Below are 22096 nucleotides of genomic sequence, written 5' to 3'. Positions count from 1 at the left end.
AGCTCAATCTCCGGCTCAAAAAGCTGAGGAACACTATTTCTGGGTAACGGACAGTCACCTAAGGTGGCCTGGCCACAGCTGTCTGAGCAGGCCCACTCCCCTGATTCCTCATCGCTTGGGTCAGGGCCCTGCCAACAGTCAAGCAGGAGTAGGGAAAGGGAGTGGGGAGGCAGAACATCCCATCCAGGTGCTATAAACCCTGAGGCACCAGGCAGACTGTATGGTGGACCTGCTCCTGCTCACAGTCAGTCAGCTCTACAGGCAGCTCCCTCACTACCAATCCTCCCACCCAACATCTACCCCTACAGCCCCCTAGCCCACTCCCCACGCAACCACTTAAAGCCTGTACTCTTTTTTTTAAATATTTATTTATTTATTTATTCTGTATACAATATTCTGTCTGTGTGTATGTCCGCAGGCCAGAAGAGGGCACTGGACCTCATTACAGATGGTTGTGAGCCATCATGTGGTTGCTGGGAATTGAACTCAGAACCTTTGGAGGAGCAGGCAATGCTCTTAACCACTGAGCCATCTCTCCAGCCCCTAAAGCCTGTACTCTTGGTCTTAGCTGTCAGGCACCCTCCACCAGCCCTACTCCTCAGTCCCCCCCCCGCCACCCATTATGATCACATTTTCCTTCAAACATTCCCACCCACATATACACACAAACCTATCCATCCTCATATGTTCAGACAGCTACACCCCCAAACACCATGAATATGCAACCTGTCTATACAATGCTCACCTAAAAACTCACTAGCCAGTCACTGGGCACAGCACCCACCTAGTGACAGTATGCCATCTCACCACCAAACATTCCGCTGGTGCTCTCAGGCACCCACAGACTCGTGTGCCCCAGTTCTGACCACCAGGACAGCCATCTCCTGAAGAACACAGAGACATACCAATTAGCGCACCTCCCCACTAGCCCAGGCGGCACCTTCCCGTCCTGCCACCCACACCCATTCAGACAACTGTCACCTTTTCACCAGCTACTTAATCCACCCATCAATCCGTCTTTCCTATACTTGGCCACTCACCATGCATTCTGTTTATCCACCTTCCAGAACCTGTTTGTTTGACCGTTTGCTCACTTGTTTTGGTTTTGAGACAGGGTTTCTCCACGTCACAGCTCTGGTTGTCCCAGAACTCACTTTGTAGACCAGGCTGGTCTTGAACTCACAGAGATCCACCTGCCTCTGCCTCCCAAGCACTGGGATTAAAGGCATGCGCCACCTTTACCCAGCTGAGAACCTGCTTTGAAATCCCCCAGGGGGTTAGCAGGTCTGTCCCCACTGAACTATGTATCAGAACAAAATGACCTGCTTTTCTCTGTGTGGCAAAAGGCAAACTCTCTCCAGCATAGACGGCAAAATGTGACAGATCTCATGACGTCTTTGGAGGCAGTAAATATCTGCCTTTAGCTGCAGAAATGAAAAACTGGGAAAAATAAAAAATAACATTTCTAACTGGAACTGAAACAAAAGATGCCTCTGGGCCTGGTCGTACATTCCTGTCAGCCTCACAGTTAGGAGCCCAAAGCAAGAGGATCAGGAATTTGAGTCCAGCCTGGGCTATAGAGCAAACCTTGTCGAGGAGGGAGAAGGAAGGGAGGGAGAAAAGAAGAAGGGAGCAGAGAAGCAGGTGAAACAGGCACTTAGCAGACAAGGTGAAGCAAGAGAACAAAAAGAATGACCACAGATATAATAAAAGAAAACTTTCCAACTCTTGGAACATAAATTCTGGGAAGAATAATGTAGAGAGCAGTGTGGGACAGCACTCACATTTCATGAAAAAGGCCTATGGAAATTCAAAGGCAAAGACAAATAGGTTTCCTTAAAATCAGCCAAAATGAAGCCTAATTCATATGTCCTCCACTGAAAGGTACCTGGAGACTGTGGGGTAACTGACCCTGGTATACCAGGCCTAAAGCCTCCCAGCAGCTATAAAGGATCCAGAATGATGCCCATTCCATAGGGGTTGCTTGGCCAGGGCACCCACTTAAAGGAACCACTCAGGGCAGTCTCTCAAGCAGCGCCATTGGGGATCCTGGAGCTAGAAACAGAGACTAAAGCAGCAGCAACTGGGAGAAGGCTTGCAGCTGACACAGTTAAGTAAAATAACAGCAAAGCCAGTAAACTGGAATTCATTACACAAGAGCAGTGGGTTTAAGTCTGAGGCAAGAGGGTTTGTAGATCTGTGGAAATCAGCGCACCTAGAAAGGGGAGGGTGGGCACAGAAAGGAGAGGGGCTGACTCCTTCCTGCTAAATGGAACCCAAAATAGCTGCTTGGATTTTGATTATTAACTAAATAAAGATTTTAGATTATTTTAAAAATAAGAGTAGAATCTTGGATAGAAAGGAGAATGATAGAAGCTATAAGTCTACAAGATGAAGAAGCAGGGAAAGAAGGAGGGAGTGGGGGGAGGGAGGGGGGATAGGAAGGATAGGAGGAAGAGTGGGAGGGAGAAAGTAAAGGAGGGAGGGAGGGAGGGAGGGAGGGAGGGAGGGAGAGGAACAGCACAGCACTTGAACAATTTCAATCCAGACTCAATCCACGACCTCCCACCTATGAGAGACACCAGAAAACAAAAGAACACAAAGAGTTTAATATGAAAAGATGGTAAAAAACCAAGACTGGTCAGGGAATTCACATCACGAAATTGAGGATCCTTCTCCATTTTCCAAATAAAGGTGGTAACCAACCATTGTGAGCTAATTAAGTCACAGAAACACACACAGCAGAGGGAAGAGAAAGGGAAATAATTATTACAAACACAGCCCCCCTCTCTATCCCCTTTCTATTCTCAATTCTACTCTTATGTCAGACGCAGGCCGAGACAAACAAACCAGGCTTGAGGTAGGAGGTGAGAGCACACAGTGCCATGCTGCAGAGAAGAGGCCCGGTGCTGCGGCATCGACACACACAGCCGTTCAGATGCAAAGGAAGTCACGATAAATATTTAAAATGAAATTTTACACAGCTCCTGTTTTCCTAACACAACAAAGCTACAAATAATAAACATGAAAACAAAACCCTAAAAGATCCACCCACCTAGAAAAGTAGGGATTTCAGAGCACGGCAGATATAAAATGATATATTTATAATAAAATAAACATAAGGTTGTCCCTCAGGGAAGCATGAGAAATAAAGCCAAGACTGTAATTAGGCCTCATCCGCAGCTTCAGCAGCTAATGCGTTTTTGAAAGGATGCACTTGGCATTCACCTTGAGAACTCAGGGAACTTCTGTCTTAAAGGGAGTCTGGCAAGAGATTCCGACACAGACCAGCTTCACGGGACCTCACAGTCCTCAGGGATATGAATGACATGAAAAGAAACAATGAGATGGAGCAAACCACTCCTCTATGACCACGTACCACAGTCAAGGGCAGAGAGAAAAATCACCTTGCTAGGGATGCCACACACGCTTCCCAATCTAAGTGGAGAGAGGGCTCAGTGCTTAGGAGCGCTTGCTGCTCTTGCAGAGGGCCAGAGCTTGGTTCCCAGCACTCACATCAGGCGGTTGACAGCTGTCTTTCACTCCAACTCCAAGGGATCCACTGCCCTCTTCTGGCCTCCATGAGCACCTGCACTCATGTTCTCATACCCGCACTCAGACACTGACATACACATAAATAAAAAAGCAGAACAGCCAATAGCTAGGCAGCAGAGGGATAGGTGGGCTGGTGGGCAGAGAGAATGAGGAAGAGGAGGAATCTAGACTCAAGGAAAAGAGAACAAGGGAGAGAGAGAGGGAGACTCCGGGGGGCCAGGCAGCCAGGCAGCCTTCAGACAGAAGACAGACATGGAAGAAGCAGGAAAAGCAGGACATACAGAATGAAAGAAAGGTAAAAATCCCCCTCCAAAGCAAAACATAGATGAAGAGAAACAGGTTAAACTAAATTATAGGAGCTAGAGGGATAAGCGTAAGATAAGGTCAAGCATTCATAACTAATACTAAGTGTCTGTGTCTTGATTTGTGACAATCAAGGTTGTCGGCCTAAAGAGAAAGCCTGCTACTGGAATCAGGACCGAAGAAAGGCCCCTGAGGTGGGAAGAGGTGGGCCCAGATTGAGGCTTCACTCTTGGGAAAGTGCAGGCTGCCAAGGGAGCCGAGCCTGGTGGAGACTGAGGCCAGAGGCCTTTTACCAGTCAGTCCTGCTAAATGACAAGAGGCTGCAGCAAGTCACTCAGCACCAGCCAAGGACTGGGCATGGCCTGGAGAACGTGTGGTCAGGTCAGGTTTTTCTCTCTGTGGACGGTAGGCAGGTGAGACACCTATTAGCTCCTTGCCCCGTGTTCTTCATGATTGAACGAGTTCTGGGCCCAGAGTGTGTCCTCTTCCCCCAGGACTTTGAAGAGTTCTCTGGCAGAAGACCTGGATGCAAGAAAGATCATCTCTGTCTATATGCCACCTGCTGTACAGCCTGGATAAAGTTGGACTCCATCCTAGAGGCAGCAAGAATCCACTAGCAAGTGTCATGGGAAAAGGATGGCAGAGCAGAAAGTTGGGGACTGGGAACAACTGCAGTCATTATCCCCATGGTGGGGGAGCAAATAGGAAGCCTGGATCAGGGTGATGGGCTGCGTGAAGGACATAGGAAGAGCGGCTTAGAAGGCAGGGGCCTCTGTATTAGAGAATGGCTGGAGGCCAAGCGGTACAGCCAAGGCCAAGAATCTGGAGAGAGGACACAGGCCAAAACAACAGGCGGTGTGAGCGGCCCTGCTCTCTGGTGTCCTGGGGTACCTGTATCTGCAGTGGAGCCTGCCCTATGTGGGGGGAGGGGCAGTGGTAGTGGTGGTGATGCCTGCCCAGGACACCATCCCAGGGCATGCCGAGTCTCAAACCGCAGCCCTGACTGCCTCCTCAGAGAAATACTCAGAAAAGCAGCAGTGGGTTTCCACAGCAACCTGAAAGTCAGCTAGTCCTTGCCCAGCAGCCTGGCTGCCGGATCCTAGGTGGGCAGGGGTTGGCACACACAGGTCCCTGTCACTAGGGAACTACAGCGTGTGTGCCCGTATATGCTCTGATGATAACAGCAGGATCTCCACAGCGCTTCAGTCTCACAGGAAAGCAGAGTTCAGAGTCAGGGGCAGCAGCACTGTCCCCTCTGTCCTGGTCACTTCTATACACCCAAGGTACTGCCCTCCATACATGTTCCCAATCTTCAGAACCACTGTAAGCATGTACACACACACACACACACACACACACACACCTTTAGAATAACTCAAATAGTTTTTATGTCTATTTATGGCAAGATAATCCCAAGTCTTGAGAGGTCTATGGGACCCTAGGGTTCCCCACATGCAAAATATGGCACTAGGGAGCCCAGTATCCTCAGAGCATCCCTTTCACCAAAGACAGTCCCCTTTCTCCCCAGTTCACATAGACGTGATGTTCCTACAGAGTTAGAAGGTCCTTTTATGACCAGATTTCCTTACCAGGCCTCTGTGTTAGGTGGCTTTCTACTGCTGAGACAAAGCAGTGGCCAAAGCCAAGCTGGTGGAGGAAAGGGATTGTTTGTCTTACATTTCCCTGTTACAATCCATCACTGAAGGAAGCCAGGGCAGGGACTCGAGCAGGAGCAGGAACCTGGAGGCAGGAACGGAAACAAAGGCCACAAGGAGTGCTGCTTACTGGCTTCCTCTCTGCAGCTTGCTTTCTTTTATACAAACCAGATCCACCTACCCAGAGATGACACTATTCTTAGTGGGTCGGGCCTTCCCATACCAATCATTAATCAAGAAAACACCTCCACAGACATGCCCATGGGCCAATCTAAAGGAGGCTATTCCTCAACGGAGGCGCCCTCTTCCCAGGAGACCTAAGCTTCCCCCCTGGGCCCAGGCTGACTCTGCCCTCCCTTCCTAGGCTCTGGAGAACTTGGCTCTTCTGTTCTATGGGTCTCCTGGTCAATTTCACCTGACTAAAACAGCTGCCATTCTCCCCCCACCCCACCCTTCTCCACATACTTTAAGTGCTCAGCATATCCAGGAAGTACTGAAGGAGGGAGCCAAGGACCAAGGTCCAACAACAAGGCATCCTAGAAGCAAGGCCACAAGTAATGAAGAGTTCAGGCTGGCGGTGGCCAAGGGCACAGAGGAGGATGGAGGGAGGAGAGGAAAGGGGAAAAGCCTGTGAGTTGGGGGTTGGAGACAGGGTGGAAGTCAACTGGAGTGGTTCAAGATTGCGGTCGGAGGAGACCTCATCTGGAAGACAGAAGGAAACAGACCTAAGAGGAGAAGCAGCCAGGAAGCCAAAGAACGGGGCTACTGAGCCTGCGAGCCAAAAGATGGGGACAAGTGTCTCAGGCAGCCAGCGAGCCAAAGGACGGGGGCTAGTGAACCAACGAGCCAAAGGATGGGGATGAATGTCTCAGGCAGTAAGAACAAAGGACTGGGGCAGAACTTTTCGAAAGAAATCACCAAAGAGCCTGAAAGTCAGAGGCGAGTGAGGCAGGGTCTACAGAGGCCATGCTTAGGAGATGATGGACAGCTGGGAGGCTGGCTGAGCGCCTAAGAACACTCCGCAGACATTTTGGCTGCGCGACTCCCTCCCTCCCTCTTCTCTCATTTCCTGACTCCCTCACTCACTCACCCGATCCCCTACTTGATTGCTCCTTGTGACCCTGGCTCCCTTCGCTGTCCCTCACAAAGCTGAACCCTGGGGACACGGAAGACATGGGAGCATGGGGAATACGGGTCTATATGTGCTTTGAAAGCATCCCTGATGGTTCTGTGGGTGGGGTGAGGTGCCTCTGAAGCAGCTGCAGCTTCCGTCACCACTGGGCCCCTGAGCACAGGACCGCTGTCACATGACCTCCTGCTATGCATGTCCTGGGCACCTGTGTCTCGCAGATGCACAAACTCCAGGAGGGGATCTGGATTCAAGAGGCAGGAATGGGGACATTAGCTTTTTATCTATACCCTGGCTGGTCTGGAGCTGAGCTCCTGCCATCCCCAGGAATGCTGAAGCTGGCCCTTGGAGGTGGACAGGGATGAAGGACAGGTGGACCCCGCCTCCCCTAACCCGGGAGCCCCGAAAGAGCATCATGAACTGTGCGGTGTGGTCGAGCATTGTCAACCAGGATCACACTACCAGAAGGGTGACTTTGGCCGTTCAGTGAGATGCCAGTTCAAGACCCCTGGGAACCTTCTGGGAGACGAGACAAGAGGGGTCTGCTAGGACCCAAGACCTAAGGCCATGCTGTGCGGGATAGAGACCAGGCCTGAGAATTTCAGTGAGGCTGGGAAGACCGGGATCTTCATGGGGAAAGAGAGGAAGACTGGGAGGGGCCTGGTGCCTCCATTGCTCTCCCAGAAGGCCCATGGATCCTGGCAAATCCAGCTACCCTACCAGTCCGCCATACTGGCCCCCCTTTCTTCATTGCACTTGGTGGGTGGTCACATTTCCCTTGTCCCCACATGGTCCCTTGTGCTGGACCGTGAGGGGTTTGGAGGCCATGTTGTAAGGGACTATAGGCCGCTCTGAGCTACAGTCTCAATGTATGTGTGAATCCTGCAGACCTAGCGGTGAATCAGAGGCTGGAAGAGGTAGCCAAAGTGTTCAGTCATGGCACCAGACATCCTTGTCAAGTACTCCTGCCACCATCCTGAGCAGTCATCTGCAGGGTGGGCTCCCTCTGGCTTCAGCTCCTGGCCTAGAACCCTCTTGGTGAGACAAACTTAGCTGTGGCCCACTTGGCCACCTTTGCTTTCCTGTTGGGCGGAGGCCAGGTCATCTGGCCCCTTCCCACCTCCAATTGTCTTGGCTGTGAGACTGACCAAGTCCCTGCCTGAAATTTGGCCTAGACAGACCCTGCCTTCAGGCATCTACCGAGTGTCTGCCAGGTTCTGCTGGACCCACCTGTCTGACTAGTCATGGCTTTAGTGGTTCAGACAGGTGGGCTGAATGCCATCACCATAGGTGTGGGGCCAGACTCGGGACACATAGGAGGATGCATTTGGACCAGGTATCCTCAAAATCTCCAGTGTCCCTTATACACCCAGGAGAGTGACCTCTGCCTAGAGGAGAGCCCTTCTATGAGTTTAGCTACACCTGGACTTTCCATCCAGTTGGCCTTGTCTAATGTCAGGCTGGGGGAAAGAATGATGTGTCCCAGTGTCTCCTGCTGACCCCAGGAAATGGACTAGGTCAGGATGGTCTGGGTGAATGAAAGATAAGCAAGTACGTGAGTGAGTGAGTGAGTGAATGGGTGAATGAGGGAGGGAGGGAGGGAGGGAGGGAGGGAGGGAGGGAGGGAGGGAGGGAGAGAGGGAGGGATGGAGGGAGGGAGGGAAGGAGGGAGAGCAAGCGAGCAAATGAGCCAGTTCACATGCGATAACAGATTCTGTTCACAGGTTCAGAACCAGCTCTGGGTGACCCACTAGGCTCTGGGCAGGGAACTGACCATGCTCCACCCATTCAGCCTTCATCACTGGCCTGCTGCCCGGGTCCCTTTTGCTGCTGTGAGTTTGTAAAGATCAGCAGAGAATTGGGGGTACAGCGTCTAGAGGACTCAGCAGGATTTGACCCAGAGGCCCCAACCTTGGCAATACCACTTGGCCTTCTGCACAAATCCCCACACACATTCTGGCTCCTCCACAGAACCCTCCTTCTGCTTGCAGGGACTCAGACTTCAGCACAGAGGGCCACCTCTCCCAGGAAGTCTTCCCTGACTGCCTGTCCACATGGCTTACTTGGGCAGCTGTGTCTCACCTCCCCCCACACCATCAAAGGCCCTTCCAAGGAGAATAACTCACTTATTGGACACAGTGTGTACCACACATGCCTCTTCCTCCTGGCCACCCCCAACACAACAGGCTGGCACCCCGCTGGTGGCACTGCTGGATTTGTCCTGATCTGAATAGCTCCCATCTTTGGGTGGCTGTAAGTTTCCAAGCCCAGACTTCAGCCAAAACCCTTTCATTAGCTGTGTTTGTTTGGGCTGTTTTCTGCCCTTTTAAAGTGAAAATAGTTTATTTTTAACATATGGATGCTGTTGCCTTCTTTTTAAGATTGGTGTAAAAATAAAGAATCTCCGGCCTGCTTCTTTTCTTGGCCTGAGTGTCTGAGCAGCCTTCTTCATCAGACACCCTGGGCTCTTTCAACCCCACCCCCTCCCCCAGCCCACCTCACCCCTACCCACAGCACCCACTGCTCCACTGGCTTCTCAGAGAATAGCTTCTTAGGTGCAAAAGAAGGTAAGAGATCAGAGGGGCCCAGGAAAAGTCCAGGCACAGAAGCCTATGAGCAAAACTAAAGTGTTCGAACTGTCACATGAACCACAGCACAGAGCCCAAGGGAACAGGCCTGCCTCTGCCCTCGAAACCACAGGGCAGAGGGCAAAGGGGACAGGGAAGAAGAGAACAAGGAGTGGAAACAGAAGAGACAAGAGGGCAAAGGGGGCAGCTCCTGAGCTGAGCCCTGAAGGTTGAATGGTATGGGTGGATCAGCCAGGCCCAGGACCAGAACAGGGCCATGGGGCCAGTCCAAAGTGGGAACAGTACCACCCATGCACCAAGCATGAGGGAGCATGCTTGTAGTACCAGCCTTTGGGAGGCAGAGGTTGGAGTCGGAGGCCAGTTGGGATACATACAGAGCAACAAAGCAAAAAGGCCCTGATGGGGGTGGGAAGCAAAAGACAGAAACAGCCAGGCCAGAGAAAGAGCCGTGGCCAGGTACACGCATGGCCCTCATAGCCCATAGGGTGAGCCTGATTTCTAGGGCTCACCCTAGAAACACAAAGGCCTCCTGGTGCCACCGTCTCCAATCTGCCCTGAAGATGCCTGGCTTCAGTAGGAAGAGCACACACCAAGGACAGCCATAGCCATGTTTGTGGTGGCAGCACAATGGATTTGCCTCCGCTGTCCTTCAGCAGATGACCAAGATGCAGCCACACAATGAAGCTCATAGAGCAGAGGGGACATCGGCTCTCCATGTGTCCTTACACTGTGTTCTCTGGGATGTTGTTCAGAGAAAAGCATAAGGTGCAGACTGAAGTGCGTGGAATGCCACCATCTGAGAAGGAGAATACACCTGACATACAGTTCCTGCTATGGCAGGCACTGGTGGCACCTCCCACACAGTCAGAAAACCTGACAGTACATTGCAGGTAGTAGAGTCTATGCTCATGTTCTACCATTTTCTGCCCAGAACATTTCTAACACATCAGAAACAGAGGTGGCCCCAGGAAGGCAGGGTGGTACTAGTGAATAGTATGGGGAGACTAATTCAGCTGGGGGAGGAAGGTGCTGAATAGGTTGAGGATTCTGATATGTGTACAAGGGCCCCCTAAGTTCTTTACACAAAGCTGCCTGATCAAGCGATTATGGAATGGATCTCAGTGTGTTCTGGGAACAGGGGGCAGTTTGGAGGCTGCACAGTGCTGAGAGACACTTGCACCCTGGCCTGTTGGCCCCAGGTACTCATCAGGAAGGCCAGGCATGAGGAAGAGGCCACTGGCCACAGAGCAAGAACTATATCAGTTCCTCCCCTCGGGAGTTGCTAACAAGGCTCCAAAGGGCAACACTGACCAGAGGGCAAACAGCAACCAGAGGGACTCACTGCAGTTAAACCCAGACTACGGTTAGCATCCAGCAGTCCAGTCAGAGCAAAGACCAACTGTGAAGACCCAGAAACCGTGAGCATGCCTGGGAGGCAAGCTGCCCAAGAGGAGCGCTCAGAGATGTGGGAAGCAACTTCTTCAGATAGGCTCAACGCGAAATGGTTTTTCAAAGAATTCTGAAAACCAGATGGTCACAATGAGAGAGCAGATGGAGGCTGTCAGCAGAGAGGCGCAGTGCCCCAAAGAACAAAACAGGAATTCTAACCTGCAAAGTTCAGTGTCTAGAATGGAAATACCACTGGGTGGGCTGCAGACAGCAGACAGCATGGCTGGGCACAGCAGCAGCAGAGGGCCTGTCTAGAGTACACCAAGCCACAGAGCCATGGACGGGTTCCACAACCCTGGAAAAGAGACAGAGAAGTGCAAGTGATCCCATCTTAGAAATTCAGAAAATAAAGCCAAGTGTGTTGTGGACTGACCTCTGAGCAGAACTTGGCTATCCTAGACTGGACCTATCAGCGTGTCCTCATGGAAACAGAGGGCTTAGCACACAAGGCTGTGTGTGAGGTCTTGCTCCTCCCAGAAAACATTAGTTAGTGATTGCTGGCAGGGAGGCTTTTCTTTTTTCTTTTTCTTTTTTTTTTTTTTTTTTTTTTTTTTTTGGTTTTTTGAGACAGGGTTTCTCTGTAGCTTTGGATCTTGTCCTGGAACTAGTTCTTGTAGACCAGGCTGGCCTCAAACTCACAGAGATCCGCCTGCCTCTGCCTCCCGAGTGCTGGGATTAAAGGCGTGCGCCACCATCGCCCGGCTGAGGCTTTTCTTAAGTACTGTAGCCTCCTGCAAGTAGCCCAGTGTACATATGGAGGTGAGGGGCAACTCCTTCTGCCATGTGAACCCAGGGGATTGAATTCAGATCATCTGGCTAACACACATGTCACTGGTGTCTCAGAAGGAGAAGAAATAGAGAAGGGATAGGAAGAAATAAAAGGACTCATGACTAACATTTGCCAAGTTGGTGACAGACACCAGATCACAGAGCCAAGAAACCGAGGGAACCACAACAAAGATAAGACACCAAGAAAACAGTGGCATGCCTGCACATATTTTCATGCCACCAAAAACCAGAGACAGAAAACCTTCAAGGCAGACAGCAAGAAAGGCCGTGTTATCTACACAGAAACAAAATCAGGGCTTTACAGATTTCCCATCACCAACTGTGCAGGCAAACATGAAAGAGAAACCAGCTTTCTCCAACAAAAACTGGGAGTGATCATTACCGGAAGATCCACTGGAGGGGAAATGCCTCCACCCTCCAGACAGGGGCAATGCTGAGTGGAAGTGCTGGGAAATGGAGGCCCTGGAGATGGAGTCACGGCAGTAAAACAGACCCATGTTTTATTTTATTTTATTTTATTTTATTTTTTTTTTTTTTTGGTTTTTCGAGACAGGGTTTCTCTGTAGCTTTGGAGCCTGTCCTGGAACTCCCTTTGTAGACCAGGCTGGCCTCGAACTCACAGAGATCCGCCTGCCTCTGCCTCCCGAGTGCTGGGATTAAAGGCGTGCGCCACCACCGCCCGGCCCATGTTTTATTTTAATTGCTTTGCGGAGTCCTGACTATTCAGGATGTGTTTACAGCAGAGGTCAGACTTTATGCTAGCAATAGCACAAAGACAGCAGGAAGGAAGCCCTAGTGCTGCCCAGGGAGAGACATGATACCCTTTGACTGTCTGCGTGAGACAGGCCTTTTACCCGGCCCCTCCACGAGGGTCTATAGGCCGTTAACAGTTAATGGCAGAAGGAGACATGTTCTATGATGGTGTAACTACTGACAAGGTGTCCATGCTCCTGAAAGAAACTTTAATTAAACTCATGGGGAGGGGGGCACACGAAAGTAAAAGGCAGTCTACTTAGGAAGAAGGAAACACGAATGTGTGGTGGGCAGGAGAGCCATTAAGTACATTGCAAACATGTATGAAAAGGTCATAATGGAAACCATTGTTGTGAACAATTAATGGATGCTAATAAAGATATCTTAGCTAAGCACCCCTGGAGAAAAGGGGCTCATTTTCATCTGAAGCTTTCCATCTGGAAAGAATGGCGGCTATTCTCACCCGAAAGACACTAAAGAGACACACCAGTGGCCAGTGTGTGACTCTTGTTGAGCTTTGGTCACACGGGGACGTGAAGGACTTGGGGACTTGTCAGACACTTGTAACCTGGAGGGATATTATGAGCCGGAAAACTGTTAACCTGCTTCAGCGTGGAAATGGCTCTGGCTTCTATGGGACACGATCGTGCTTTTGACAGAGGTGAGCTGATGGGTTAGGGTACCAAGTGCCACAGTGCCTGATACTTGCGGTGCCATGCATGCTCCGCAAGTCCCTGGGGAAGGGAAGGGCGCTCCCTCTCACTAACTGAAGCTGGGGTGAGGGGAAGGTCAGCGCGGTTGTATTATTCTTCCGTAGTGTTCTACCAGCATGACAATTTTCATAATTAAGAAAAATCCTCTAATTTCCCACAGATCATATTTCCAGGCGGCGCAGCCATCTGGAGCATAGGCATATGCCCAAAAGCAAGCAAGAGAACTGCTGAGCATCCAGCCATGCCACCACAGAGCCTAGCAGGCTGCGAGCCCGTGATGGGCACTTATTGATGGAACCTAGCATCCACTCCTCTTCCATCTGCTCTGATTTCCACTAAAGGATCTGTGTGATTTGAGAGAGGCTGACTCCACCCCGACGGGGACATTTTGTCCCCCCACCAGAGATTCAAGGACACCGCGCACTCTGAGCCAGCCCAGTCCTTTCAGAGTGGGCATGAATGAAACTGCCACCACCCAGCAGGTGCTGGCAGACAGCCAGGAAACACAAGGGCCTAAGACAAACCCAACTCCCAAGAAAGTGGACCCCAGGGTACAGCTTTGGTTCTGGGGCACTTTGGAAGGTCTGAGCATACTTCACCTAAAACCAGTATCAATCCACTTATTAATCTGTGGCAGAAGTTGACAGAGTCACTAAATGATGGCATGAGGTCCTATGATTCTGTAGGAGGTGCCAACCCTCACTGGCAGGCTCCAAGCAGGAGACTGTGTTATGCGTTACACACACGCGCGCGCGCGCACACACACACCCTTTACAAATGACCACTCTGAAATCACTTCCTAAGGGTCAGGAGTGCCGACCCTGCAAATGAGGAGGTGAAAGGGCAGCTGTAAGCAGGCACGCCACCAACAGCATTCAACAGCAAGCCCTGGCGGCACGCGAGCAGATGGGCTCCTGGCGAGGGAGGGAGCCCAGATGCTCAGCCACATGCAAAACTGGGGAAATGCAAATTAAAGCCACAACAAGACGCCTCTTTTACGCCCACAGGCTGGCAGAACCCCCAAACTAGGATAATATCAAGTGCTGGCAAAGACATCCAACACTCAGAATGCGTCCATGCTGCTGGAGTAGGAGGGGTGTATGGAATACACTAAGACAATAACAATGCACATGTAGGGGCACGTGCATCCATGTGCATGTGGGTGACAGATCTATACACGTGTCTATACATGGGTGTGCAAATCTGTATATGTGCTATACGTATGTGTTCATGTGCAAACATACTGAATATGGGTTTGCACAGGAATGTTTACATTGTCTATATGGATGTGTCTACACACGTGTGTATTAAAAAAGTATATGTGTGTGGATCATGAGTATGTGTAAACAAGTAGACACAGGCATATGTGCATGCAAGTCTACTCATAGGTTTGCATATATGTGTATACATAGATATGCCTCTGTACAGATGTGGCAAAGCTTCAGCAGCTGTGTATCTGCTTGGAGGGTGTGCAAGTGACCTCTGTTCTAATCTTCCAATTTTTCTGTTCGCTTGAAAATTATCAAACAGAAGCTGTGGGAAAGTAATCTAAAAGAAGACAAAAAGAGAACAGTGTTGTTCACAGACTCAGTGAATAAAACACAAAAGAAGGCAGAACCTTAACCTCACCTGTGTCTCCCAGTACACTGGATACAATGGACCTATCGCTCTAGTCAAAGCCAGCACAGGGGCCAACAAGATGTCTGGGTAGGTAAAGCCCTTGTCACACAAGCCTGATGACCTGGGTTCAACTCCTGAAAGCCATGGTGGAAGGAAAGAGCTGTGTGCCAAGGGATGTACACACACACACACACACACACAATGAACTAAGCTAATAAACATAATTTTAAGGCTGTCGTAGGTGGACTTAGTGGGTAAAGGTGTTTGTAGTACAGACCTGATGATCTGAGTTCCACCCAGAGCCCATGTAAAAGTGGAAGGAGCTGGGCAGGGTGGTGCACACCTTTAATCCCAGCACTCAGAAGGCTGAGATGATCTCTGTGAGTTCTAAGGCCAGCCTGGTCTACATAGTGAGAGAGACCCTGTCTCAAAACAAGTAAACAAGAAAGCAGAGGGAGAGACAACCCAACTCCACAAAATTGTACTTTAACCTCCACACATATATTATCACATGTCCCCACCACACACATCATACACAAGTACTCACAAACATACACACGAACAAAAAAAAAATAAGTAAAATAAAGTGGTTGGCTTTTTTTATTTTGATTTTGATTTTGATTTTCGAGACAGGGTTTCTCCGTAGCTTTTGGTTCCTGTCCTGGAACTAACGCTTCTAGACCAGGCTGGCCTCGAACTCACAGAGATCCACCTGTCTCTGCCTCCAGAGTGCTGGGATTAAAGGCGTGCACCACCACCGCCCGGCTTTTTTTTTTTTAGAAGAGTGCTGTGGGCCAGGCTGTGGTGGTGCACGCCTTTAATCCCAGCACTCCTCAGAGGCAGAGGCAGGCCGGTCTCTGTGAGTTCAAGGCCAGCCTGCTCTACAAGAGCTAGTTCCAGGACGGGCTCCAAAGCTATAGAGAACCCCCCCCCCCCGTCTCAAAAAAACTTTAAAAAACAAAAGTGCTGTCCTCTGCAGCTGTCAGGGAGGGGTGCACTGGTGGGCAGATTCTCCCCAGGTGACATATTTGGGACAGTTTTCTCTAACAGTGACTAAAACTTCAAAGCCAGTGTTCATAAGCCATGATATCTCAGAAACCATTCCTTACTGACCCTGGAAAAGCCCAACTCCTAAAACAGTCATCAGAGGCAAAGGTAAGAAAGGGGGAGAGATATGCTTGATATGGTCCAGTCCCTTTGGCCTAAAAAGTTACCTGGGAGTGCAGGTGCACCAGAGAATATCACCTGAGAGGTCAGATGCACCAGGGAGTGTCAGCTGGGAGTGCAGGTGCACCAGAGAATAACACCCGAGAGGTCAGATGCACCAGGGAGTGTCAGCTGGGAGTGCAGGTGCACCAGAGAATAACACCTGAGAAATCAGATGCACCAGGGAGTGTCAGCTAGCTGGAAGTGCAGGTGCATCAGGAATTGTCAACAGGTACATCAGGAAATCCGGGAGAGAGGATAAACCAGAGAATCTCACTTGGAAGAGTGGTCACACTCGGAAGTCAGCACACCTCACCCAAGGTCATTTCTGGTCCCTTTTAGATTCTTCAGCCTGCCAGCCTTCATCAGAAGCTCTCTGCTCTGAGCCCATGAGCCCCTCACTCCTCCTCTGGTCTGGCCTGTGCCTCTTTGCTCCCCGGCAAGAAGCACGGAGGAGCAAGCGCTACTCCTTGCTATTGGCTGTGGAAAGGATCATGAGAAGTTTGATGGGCACAATACTGGGACATGTGCTTCATAAAAAAAGAAATTCAGACAGAAAATAAGCAAAAGCGAGGATGTGGAAGCTCATTAGTTCTGGAGAATGTTCAAGCCAGAACCACACTAACTCTCATACGCAGTCACAAGATGGTCCAAACTGTTAAAACCTGGAGCCAGAGATCAGAGGCAGAGCTCAGCATGTGTGACAATGTGGGTTTAACTCCCAACACCTGAAGGAAATAAAAAGGAGTTGTAAGCATCGTAGTAGTTTGAGATAACCACAGGGCCCGGTTTCACACCAAGCTATCAACGCCGTGAAAGCGAAAGCTCTTCATTATTTAAGACTGATTTTATCATAAGATAAAATAACTTGAAGGAAGAAGCTTCGTGTTCTCTGAGGTTGCAAAATTCTGGCATCACCAACTAGGGGCTGGCAGCATTCCCACCCACTACACATGGGTTGGCATGGCCCTGTTAGGTGCCATTACAGGGACTTCAGGTCATAGAACTGGATCTGGTGCCTTCTGCCTCATACAGAATAGCATCCTGTTCCTTTCGCATGTATCCACCAGCCCTTCCCAGCAGTCCAGGTGGCCTTCACATTAAACAAAGTTCTCCGTGACCAGAATGATCTTCCTGGCAAGCCCAGAGGCCAGCGGTGGGGAGATGACTTCTACTGGACACTGCGCATCTCAAGGCTGAGTTGGAATCTGTGGATGAATCATCTGAGATCATACTGCGGATGTGTGGTGCTCAGGCAGATGAATGGGGGGTAGGCGGGAAGTAGAGAGGCAAATGGTGGGTGTGTAGAGAGATAGACAGGAGAGTGGATGGGTGGGTGGATGGATGGATGAAGAGGTTGGTGGGTGGATGAATAGAGAAACAAAGGAGGTGGAGGTAGTGGATGGATGGATGGATGGATGGATGGACGGATGGATGGAGAGATTGGTGGGTGGGTGAATGGAGAAATGGATGGATGGGTAGACGGGTGGGCATATGCACTGGTGTTGGAAGGTAGGCTGTTGGATGGGTGGATGTATGGGTGAAAGATAAGTAGATAGATGGACAGATTGATGTATGGATGGCTGGATAGTGGATGGATGGCTGGATGGCTGGATAGTGAGTGGATGGATGGCTGGATAGTGGATGGATGGATGGATGGATGGATGGATGATGGATAGTGGATGGATGGATGGATGGATGGATGGATGGATGGATGGATAGTGGATGGATGGATGGATGGATGGATGGATGGATAAATGGATGGATGGATGGATAGGTGGGTAGATAGATGGACAGACTGGTGTATGGATGGGTGGATAGTGGATGGATAGATGGATGGATGGATAGATGGATGGATGGAGGCTAGGTGGCTGATGAAAAAATAAACATTCATGGTTTAGAAGACTATCATCCTCAGGAACTCTCTCAGAGTCTCTGGGTACCACAAAGTTGCTTTCTAACTCTTCCCTCTCTATGCTCAGTTTCCCCATCTGCTGCCCCAAGATGCCAAATCATTTGGGTTGGTTAACTGAGCCTGTTTCCATTCTCCAGCCCAAGCTTAGGTGTCTGGAGTCACTCTCTGAGACACTTGGTTTCTACCACTTGATGTCAAGGTCACCAGCCTCTGGCCAGCACTGTCCTTTTGGGACAAGCTCAGACTGAGAGAAATCCTGGGTCCTGTTGCTGGTTGCCATGGGAACCCTTCATCCCTTGTGTTTGTCCCCGACTGATTAAGGAAGGAGACTTGTAAAATGACAGCACGTTACTGAGCCTTGTCTCAAGCCAGCTCTGATTTATCCCTGACATTTCCCAAGAGCCAGCTAACCTTTCCGCCACAAATAGACTGATGTGGGCTCCTCAGGGCAGTCTAGCAGGGACAGAGTCCTATCTCAGAGGAGTTGGGGACCCAAGGGACAGAGAAAAAAAGGAGCTGCATAAGGATATTAGCCAGGCCAGAAAAGAGGCTGTCCTGTGGGGCCAGGGCCACTGCTCTGCTACACTGTCCATGAGCAGCCCCATCTTTACGGCGTCTCCTGGCTCAACCCTGAGGACCCTCAGAGACCACAGATGTCCACCTCCATCTCTGTTTCACTGATTGAGGGCTGAGGTCGGAGAGCTGTCCCACCCCTTGTCGAGACCTGATGCCTGCTTCGTTGCACACACACAGATGAGGGCTCCTTCACAAGGGCTCACATCCAGCTACTCCTGGGGCACTGAGGGAAGGGCTGAGTAGGGCAGGGCCTCTTCTCAGAGCCATGTCCTCCTGCCCAGCTTCTCCAACCATCGTCTTTCATGACTGTGCCTCAGTGAGGGGACAGAAAGCTGCCCCTCTCAGGTATGAGGCAAGTTAAGTAAGGATTGCCCTGTTGAGCTAGCTAGTCGTATCTCAACTTGGCATAAGCTAGGGTCGTTTGGCAAGAGGGAACCTCAACTGAGAAAATATCTGAATCAGATTGGCCTGTGGATAAGACTTTGGTGTGTTTTTTTGATTGACAATTGGTGTGAAAGGGCCCAGCTCACTATGGGTGATACTATCCTGGGCTGGTGGCCCTGGGTGCTAAAAGAAAGCAGGCTGGGGCTGGAGAGATGGCTCAGAGGTTAAGAACATTGCCTGCTCGCTCTTTCTTTCTGTGCCGATATCGCACCCGCCAACATGGTGAACGTTCCTACGACCCGCCGGACATTCTGCAAGAAATGTGGCAAGCACCAACCCCACAAAGTGACCCAGTACAAGAAGGGCAAAGATTCTTTGTATGCCCAGGGAAAGCGGCGTTATGAAAGGAAACAGAGTGGCTATGGTGGGCAGACTAAGCCTATTTTCCGCAAAAAGGCAAAAACTACAAAGAAGATTGTGCTGAGACTGGAATGTGTGGAGCCCAACTGCAGATCTAAGAGGATGCTGGCTATTAAGAGATGCAAGCATTTTGAACTGGGTGGTGATAAGAAAAGAAAGGGCCAAGTGATCCAGTTCTAAGCTGACCTTGTTATGAAGACAATAAAATCATGAGCTTTCACTCAAAAAAAAAAAAAAAAAAAAAAGAACATTGCCTGCTCTTGCAAAGGTCCTGAGTTCAATTCCCAGCAACCACATGGTGGCTCACAACCATCTGTAATGGGGTCTGGTGCCCTCTTCTGACCTTCAGGCATACACACAGACAGAATATTGTATACATAATAAACAAATAATTTTTTTTTTTTTTTTGGTTTTTCGAGACAGGATTTCTCTGTGGTTTTGGAGCCTGTCCTGGAACTAGCTCTTGTAGACCAGGCTGGTCTCGAACTCACAGAAATCTGCCTGCCTCTGCCTCCCGAGTGCTGGGATTAAAGGCGTGCGCCACCACCGCCCGGCAATAAATATTTTTTTAAAAAGCAGGCTGAGCAAGCTATGAGGAGCAAACCGTAAGCAGTATTTCTCCATGACTCCTGCTTCATTTCCTGCCTCCAGGTTAGTGCCCTGATGTCCTCAGTGGCAGATTATGACCTGAAAACTGTCAGGTGAAATAAATCCTTCCTTCCCAGTTTGCTTTCCTCCAGAGGCTGCACTGGATCCAGAAACGGGGTAGTGGCTCACTGAGGTGGGGTGCTGGGACAACATGGAAGGCAGCAGTGCCAACGTCGTGGCAAGAACAGGCCCTGGGACTTTCTTAACGAAGGCAGCAGAATAAAGCGGATAGTACAGCATTCACAGCTATCTCTGAGCCCAAGGACAAACAGGAGAGCTGCCCAGAAATTTGGAGAGCCCAGAAGTCTGGAGAGTCTCAAGGGGTGACAGAGACGCTGGGGAATCTAGACACTAGAGAGACTGCCCCCATGGGACGCTTCCCAACCCTGCAGCTTCACCCAGAGATTTCTCCAGAAAATAGTCCTGTTGGGATTTTGTTTAAAGGGTCAGAAAACAGGGACACGATCCCAGATAGTCCAATTTCACACTTTGGCACCTTCCCTGCCCTCCCAGTGTGAATCAGGAATTTGTCGTGGGAAAGGCAGAGATGGAAGAATAAGTCAAGCGGGGCCTGAGTCTCCCTCCCAGAGAGTCTCCCTCCCAGAGCATCCAGATAAGAGGCTGTAACCCCGAGACCCAGCTCACCGTCTGGCAGACAGCCTTCAACTGGGCCTGCTGAGGGAAAAGAGCTGAGGTCTCAAACAGGACACCAGAGGCCTCTGCCAGAAGAGGGCAGCACTGAGACAGAAATTAGAGCCCACCAGAAGCAGCCTGCATCGCGTCTAGCGCTGCCTTACCCAAAGCCAGAGGAGACTGAAGCCAGGCAGGGACTGGGAAACAGAGGACAGGAAGGAGGTGTGGGGGCACTTCCCAAGTGGGAAGTGAGTGAATCATGAAGAAAGAAGGAAAGGGGTGGTTCCACAGCCCAGCCCAGCAACTCCTTTGCCTGAATCCAGTCATGTTTACTCTCACCAGGTACAGGCTGCAGGCCTGGAGCAGGGTTTGGCCTACATGTTTGGCCCTTGATTTTGCCAATAAGGAATCAGGGCTCAGGTCCTCCACAGAAGCAGTGAGGCCAACAGAGCCTTTTGGTATCCTCAGCCAGAATCACCTCTAGTGTATTCAGCAAGAGGCCTTCTCCCCAGCATCTGAAACCCCCAGCTCTCGGGTCCAGGCAGACAAGCTGACAGAACTCTGGAAGTGCCTGTCACCCCTGCCTTCTATGGTGGGGAACATCCTAGACCCTGCCAGCTCCAAGGAAGGCTCAGCAAGGCTACTGGGTATCTGCAAGTCAAGCCTCTACCAGATGGGTCCTGAGCATCTCAGGGAAGGCTACTGGGTATCTGCAAGTCAAGTCTCTGCCAGATGGGTCCTGAGCATCTCAGGGAAGGGAGAGTTCAATGTGCCTGCCATACTGAGTATTGGGGACTTGGCCACATACTTTCTACAGCTAGAACACTAAAGAGGTGGGTCTCTCGGAGCATTCTGTCTCCTCTCCAAACACACCCTTTGGACACAAGGGCCTTCTTATCTTGGGCCTCTGTGTTGGTCAGCTTTCTGTCATTAGAAAGAATTACCTGGGCTAGGAAGGTGGCTCAGCAGGTAAAGCACTTGCCGCACACCTGTGAAGACGTGAGTTTGAATCCCTAGAACATACATAAAACCAGGCCAATAGCACATGTTTATAGTCCCAGCCTTCCTACCATGAGAGGAGAGGCAAACAGGAGAATTCCTGGGAGCCCAGGGACCAGTTAGTCCAACATATGCAGCTTCAAAGAAGAGACTCCGCCTCAAACAAGGTGGAAAGCAAGGACTGACAATGCAGATTGTCCTCTGACCGCCACGTGCATGTATGTGATATGCAAGCACGCTGCACACACATGCACACACATTCAAAGAGAGAGAGAGAGAGAGAGAGAGAGAGAGAGAGAGAGAGAGAGAGAGATTTTAAAAAGAAAAGAATTACTTGAGATAACCAACTTAAAACTCACAGAGTCATCAGGGCAGCAGGAGTATGCAGAGGGCATCTTACAGCGACAGGGGAAAATATGGCCACTGCAGTCCTCCATCCTCCTGGTAAATCCTCCTCCTCCCTCTCACCACCTCCCACTAATACTGCCATAGTATCAATGAATCCCCCTCAAGGAATTAATACATTGATTAAATCAGATCCCTCACAGTCTGGTAGACTCTAAGGACAAAGTCACTCAAAGGCTACTCCAAGATAAGCCATCACAACCAGGAAAGGGGACTGGGCTCCAGTACCCTCTTCAAGGGGCATCCAGTGAGCTAACTTCCGGAAGATTTACCTCTTACAGCTTCTACTTCCCGGTAACACTGCTCTGGGGTGTGGGGGGCATGACTTTGTCACGTGGCCTCTGAGAGAAAGTCGT

General features: G+C 50.3%; 1 protein-coding gene across 1 annotated transcript; it reads left to right on the top strand.

Annotated features, from left to right (window-relative positions):
* The first annotated feature begins 18904 nt into the window (after positions 1–18904).
* LOC130876255 (60S ribosomal protein L36a-like) lies at positions 18905–19235 on the top strand. The gene has a single exon (XM_057772755.1). The coding sequence runs from the start codon at positions 18915–18917 to the stop codon at positions 19233–19235; it is 321 nt and encodes a 106-aa protein (XP_057628738.1). The 5' UTR covers positions 18905–18914.
* Positions 19236–22096: the final 2861 nt, after the last annotated feature.

Source organism: Chionomys nivalis, chromosome 6 (genome assembly GCF_950005125.1).
Source record: "Chionomys nivalis chromosome 6, mChiNiv1.1, whole genome shotgun sequence".
NCBI lineage: Eukaryota > Metazoa > Chordata > Mammalia > Rodentia > Cricetidae > Chionomys > Chionomys nivalis.
The sequence above is the reverse complement of the archived record's forward strand: the minus strand, read 5'-3'. Positions and strand labels throughout refer to the sequence as shown.

Coding starts and splice junctions, on each gene's coding strand:
- LOC130876255 (XM_057772755.1), top strand. CDS start 18,915: ATGGTGAACGTTCCTACGACCCGCCGGACATTCTGCAAGAAATGTGGC.